The 6,000-nt window shown below is 48.9% G+C and overlaps 1 protein-coding gene across 1 annotated transcript in view; it reads left to right on the forward strand.

Moving 5' to 3' along the window:
• col9a1b (collagen, type IX, alpha 1b) overlaps nucleotides 1–5,209 on the forward strand; it is a 61,921-nt gene extending 56,712 nt beyond the window's left edge. Inside the window, exons 33-38 of the mRNA XM_007904201.2 lie at nucleotides 558–590; nucleotides 1,260–1,406; nucleotides 2,008–2,062; nucleotides 2,725–2,913; nucleotides 3,534–3,611; nucleotides 4,492–5,209. Of these exons, the coding sequence (XP_007902392.1) occupies nucleotides 558–590; nucleotides 1,260–1,406; nucleotides 2,008–2,062; nucleotides 2,725–2,913; nucleotides 3,534–3,611; nucleotides 4,492–4,670 (681 nt within the window). The 3' untranslated portion in view covers nucleotides 4,671–5,209. The remainder of the gene's footprint in view (nucleotides 1–557; nucleotides 591–1,259; nucleotides 1,407–2,007; nucleotides 2,063–2,724; nucleotides 2,914–3,533; nucleotides 3,612–4,491) is intronic.
• Nucleotides 5,210–6,000: the final 791 nt, after the last annotated feature.

Below are 6,000 nucleotides of genomic sequence, written 5' to 3' on the forward strand. Positions count from 1 at the left end.
AGCAGAGTATGAACTATCTTTATGGGCGATTGCAGTTACATAGGAAGAGGAGTAGAGGCCATTCACCCCCTTGAGCCTGTTCCATCATTCTATTAGATCATGGCTGATCTTTACCTCAACTCCAATTACTAATATTACCAATATTACTCCAATTACTAATACTATAATATTATAATTATTAATAATATACACACACATACCATTTACCAACACTCACACATAGACACACTGGCATATACACACACACCATACACTAATAATAATTAATGAATGAATTACCCACTGAGACACGGGGGAGGGACGGAGCGACTTTTTATATTCAAATAAAGTTGTGTTATTGTTCGACACTTCGAGAGTAAGCCTGTTGTTTTACATTGTGTGTGTGTGTGTGTGTGTGTGTGTTTTATTGCTGAGGTTTGTTATTTTAAGGCTGAGGGAATTGTCCGTGTGTAGTGAGGTGTTGACGGACTGAACTTGGTGAACTTGGCCATTGACCAGCCTGGGGTTAGGGTCAGCCTCTTGCTCATCATTTCTTTGCTTTTTCTTTGTGTGTTTAGGGTGTTCTAGGAGAGCCCGGCCCCAAGGGCAAAGTGAGTATTGTGCAAGTTGTTCACTCCTGTACACCCCCATACACCAGTACAACCACATACACCGACACACGCACACACCCACATACACCAGCACAACCACATACACACACACCCACATACACCAGCACAACCACATACACCAGCACAACCACATACACCGACACGCACACACACCCACATACACCAGCACAACCACATACACCGACACACACACCCACATACACTCCCGTACACTCACGTACACAGCACAACCACATATTTCGACACCCACACACACCCACTAAACACTCCCGTACGCTCATGTACACCAGCTCAACCACATACACTGACACACACACACACATACACTCCCGTACACTCACACACACATGTACACTCCCGTACACCCACATACACCAAAACAACTGCATACACACACATGCCCACATACACTCCCGTACACTCCTGTACACCCACATACACATACCCATACACCAACACACCTAGACATACACACTCCAGTAAAACACAAGTAGACACACGCACACACAACACCATACACACATGCACCAACACACATGGACACATACACAAACACACACACATAAGCATCCACACACATACACACATGCACATAGAAATACACGCACTTCTTTGCTGCCCAGACCCACCTCTCCTCCTGTCTTACAGCTTGGTAAAGCAGGGGATCCTGGACTGAGAGGTAAAGAAGGAGTCCGGGGTCTGCCTGGCACCGAGGGTCCTCAGGGCTCTGCTGGAACCCGTGGTTTGCAAGGGGAGCGTGGAGTGACCGGGCTGCCCGGGAAGCAGGGCCCAGCGGTAAGCGCAGAGTTCGTCTCCTCCTTTCCTCGTCTCATAGACAGACCTCATCGATAATCTGGTTCCTGAGCCAGGTGGGTCTGCAGTATTCCAGGGCACTGCTGACTGCAGCACAGCCAGGCTGGCTCATCGGCAGGACTTTGAAGGGCAGACCAGTCACTGGGACAGGGAATCATCCTACTCAGCTCAAGCAGTTACCCCCAACACATATTGCAAGCCAAAACCTTAACCGGTAGGGTGCTCCTAACTGTACAAGCAATGGGAAAGCTTGCCAGACAGTGCTATCAATGGCAAGCTGTGTGGTTTCAGTTGGTTAGACTCCAGCAGTTATCCCAACGCACACTCTGGGGTTCTCAAGCCTTGGCTCTTGCCAACGTGTGTCTAGTACTTTTTCAGAATTAAGGAAGCAGATGAGTCCTTTTGTAACGTGACCCATTATAAGTCACTCGGGATCTGCTTTTACAGACACCCCCTTTTTCTCCCCCTCCACCCCCCACTCAGAGCCGTTGTGCTGAGGGTGCGAGAGTCTGACCGTATTGACTGTATACTTTAGCCATTGCTTTTAACTTGTTGTTCTCTCATCTATAATGTTCTCACGTAGGGTAAAGAACCCACTGACCAGCACATCAGGCAAGTTTGCATGAGAGTAATGCAAGGTAAGTGACTGGGTGTGCAAGCCAAATGCCCAATAAGACATATTTGAGGGTAGACAGGGGCCTAAGCTAAGTCACAAGCTCAGTTCGGGTGAAGAAAGCTCTTTGGGCATCCAATCTCCTCCTTCCAGAACATCCACCTTACCCTCCTCCCATCGCAGCATCGAGCTGCCTTTTAAATGAGTCCCAGTGTCATGGTCTCTTCCTGGTAACCCTGTTCCAGTAGTTAATTACCCTCTGCGTAAAGAGAAACTTCCTCATGCCTGTCCTGAAATTGCCCCTTACAACTCTAATTCTAAACCTGTGTCCTCATGCTTTACTCAGTGAATCCCAAGGTTTTCCTTTAATCGGTAACAAGTAGGAAGGAATGGAGGGCAGTGGCCAGAAAAATCCAGGGATTAGTTAAACGGAATTTCTTCACTCACTGGTTTTGCCCCCAAAATACAGTCGATTCACTTTATAATATATCCGTGAAGCTCTTTGAGACGTCTCAATGATGTGATAAGGAGCTGTATCAGATGCAGGGATTATTATATTATTATTCAGGTGTGGACTGTGGGGGAGACGGGATGGGCTAGTGCCTGCGTGTGTCTGCGTGTGTCTGCGTGTGTGTGTGTGCGGTGTGAAGGTAACGGCCTGCGTGTGTGTGTGTTATTCTCTTACAGAACAGTTGGCTCAGTTGGCTGCCAGTCTCCGGCGACCTGAGTCTGGTGTGATGGGGATGCCAGGGCGACCAGGGCCTCCTGGTGCTCCCGGACTGTCGGGAGATAATGGCTACCCCGGCCATCCTGGACCTCGCGGCCTCACTGGCCTCAAAGGCCCACCTGGTATCATTGGGTACAAAGGGCTGAAAGGTAAGGTCGGGGGATAACAGCACCCGGTCTTTAGTTTGTGGGACTCTTACAGCCATCCTCTGCTTCAGACCATCAGCATGGAATCCCGTAGCATAGTGGTTAAAGCGCTCGCCTCACAAGCGAGAGGACCCGGGTTCGATTCCGTGGGAGGGTGAAACCTTAGGCAAGTTTCCTTACTCCACATCGCTACGTCAAATGCAAAGATTATTATTCTTATTAGCATCCGGTTCGATCCTCACGCTCTCCTTTCTCCTGCCCAAGCGATCGGTCTCCAACACAGACTTCACCTCCGCCACATCGCTCACCTCCTCACACTCCACTCCTACTCACTGAAAATGCCACCAAAACTCTTCCACCCCCCCCCCACACACCCCCTGCCACCTCCCAGGATCTTATTCCCACCAACATCTCAGACCCATGTCCAAGTTCTGGTTTGGAGCCCGATGTGGATAAGCGGGCATGCGGATAAACGGCGCACAATGGTAATCTGTACCCAATGGCAGCATCCTGTGGTCATAATTAGTACTGCACTTAATCCATTAAAATTGTGTTAAGCATCCCAAAACGAACAAAACGTTAGTGCTCGCCTGTCTGACGCTGGTGTGTGTTTCCCGGTGCAGGTGAACCTGGTGAAAAGGGCGACAAAGGGCTGGCAGGACGAGGGCCCAGAGGTTACCAGGGACAACACGGTCTAGGAGGTAGGAACGTAGGAGTAAACGGTGAATACATGGGAATTCATCTTGGCTGCGTTCGCAAATCTCGGATTGCAGTGGAATTCAGAACCAATTTGAAGTTGGAAAAACTTAGAAAGAGTTGGAAAGAGTCAATTTCTCCATTGCCCCTATTTTTGTCTCTCTCTCTCTCTCCTGATGTCCTGGTCAACAATTCCCCAGACACAATTAGTCACTCACTCCACGGCTGTTTGTGGGACTCATTGCTGCATGCAGATTGGCTGTCGCATTTGCCTGCAAAACACACAGTTACTACACTTTACAGTATAATCCTGTGAAGCGCTTTGAGAAGTCCTCCTGACATTTAAAGGCACTGAATCAAATGCAAGGATTAATATTATTATTTTTATTGGTTGTATTGGTATTATATTGGTTAGAGCACTCGCCTCGCAAACGAGAGGACACTGATCCGATTCCCGGGCAGGGCCAAACCTTAGGCAAGTTTCCTAACGCCTCTGTTTACCTAACAGTAAGTAGGAACCTGGTTGTTAATCGATTGGCAGATCGCTTTCTGGATGTAATAATCCCTAAAATATGGTCACTCAATTCGCGACGGTTTGTGGGACATTGCTGTGCGCAATTGGCTGCCGCGTTTCATCCACAAAATATACAGTCAATTCACTTTACAGTATATAAGAACATAAGTATTGCAAGAAGAAAGAAGTCCATCCAATTCGTATTCCACCATCTTGGTAGTTGCCTGTACATGTCATGTCCCAAACTATATACTGTATCCCACGATATTATTTCCGAGCACATTCTGTGAAGTACTTTGAGACGTCTCAATGACGTGATGAGGCACTGTATCAAATGCAAAGGATTTTTAAGCGTCTTTGCTGTGTTACAGGTGAACCGGGCAAGCATAGCTTTGGCAAAGATGGGCGTGATGGTGAGCGAGGTCCTCCAGGAAAGACTGGCCAGCCCGGAATTCCGGGTCCTCCTGGCCGAGCCGGGCTCCCGGGATATTGTGACACCTGTGTGCAGGCTCTCATAGCACCCCCACCTGAAAACATCAAGGGACCTTGAATCATTAGCACCTCGACATTGACTGCAACCTCCCCTCCTCCCCTCTCACCCGCCCCTCTCCTCTCCTCCTCCACCTTGCGGGGAGTGGGGAGCGAACGGGGAGAAGGGGAGTCGGCAGCCAGGTCCCAGACCAGACGAAGGGAATGGACGATCCAAGACAGCTTCACCTCCTGGGGGGGGGGGGGGAAAGACACTTCAACAGAAACAAAATGATCTCAACGCAAGGGGCTGATGCTGGGGAGAAAAAAAACACTTGATTGACGGTGCTCAGTGATTACACTGTGTGTGTGTGTTGGGTAGGTATGAAGGGTTGAAGAGGACCAAAGTTTGCGACGTTTCTTAACGCCATTCCTTGTGTTAATTAACCCCAAGTTAGGACACCTCACGGACTTTGCCCCTCCCCTCCCCCATCTCTTCGTTTTGTTTCTTCCATCGCTTCCTTGACAAGGAACATAAGAACTTGCCAGACGAAAGACCAAGTCCCGCACAGTTCGCCTTCCACCAACCTGGCGCAGGTCGTGTCCCAAACTGTATCCTGTATCCCGAGATTTTATTTCCTAACAGAAACCTATCTCATTTGTTCTTGAAAGAATAAAAGAACGGCAGGAAAAGAAGATGGACCAAAATTCGAGCCTGTGCATTTTTTTTTGGACGACTCCCTCCCTTACCCCCTCCAGTTTGCTCTCCATTACTGCTTCCCACCACCACCACCAACACCTCCTCTTTCTCATCTTACAAATCACTCTTTTACAGCAATAATCCCCCCCCCTGCTCACCCCCCACACCCACACACACACACGCCCCCTCCATCCCGCCCCCCCCCTTACGTGTTACAAATAAATAACCAGAAAAATAAAAGCGAAGGGTCTTGTGAATTATTACCTCAGTCCAATACAGTCGTGACTGCCAAAGAGCAACTTTTTCTAACAACAAAGCGCAGAAGCCCCCCCTCTCTCCCCCACCTCCTCCCCCCGAGGTGCCCCATTCCAGATAACAGTGAAGTCCAACCCTTTAGGTCCAGTTGCCAGCTTGTGTGTGTAACGATATCACACATCTGACCCAACGTGTGGGTGAGAAGCCCGGAAAAGGGAGTTTATTCTTTTCTCCCCTGCCTTCTCCCTCCCCCACCCACCCACCCACTACTTTGTACAGAACTCATTGTCAGTCCGCTCCCTCGCTCCATCGCTCGCTCACTGTAAATCGCTGTAAATTTGTCCCCAGTTGCACGTGAAGGAAAATCAAAGAAAAAGCATTTTTTGCTTTCCCTCTCTCTCTCGTTCTCTCTATATATATTTCGGGATAACCTTTTCCCAGTACTGAATGCCTACCT

Source organism: Callorhinchus milii, unplaced genomic scaffold (assembly GCF_018977255.1).
Source record: "Callorhinchus milii isolate IMCB2004 unplaced genomic scaffold, IMCB_Cmil_1.0 Scaffold3, whole genome shotgun sequence".
NCBI classification, from domain to species: Eukaryota; Metazoa; Chordata; class Chondrichthyes; order Chimaeriformes; family Callorhinchidae; genus Callorhinchus; species Callorhinchus milii.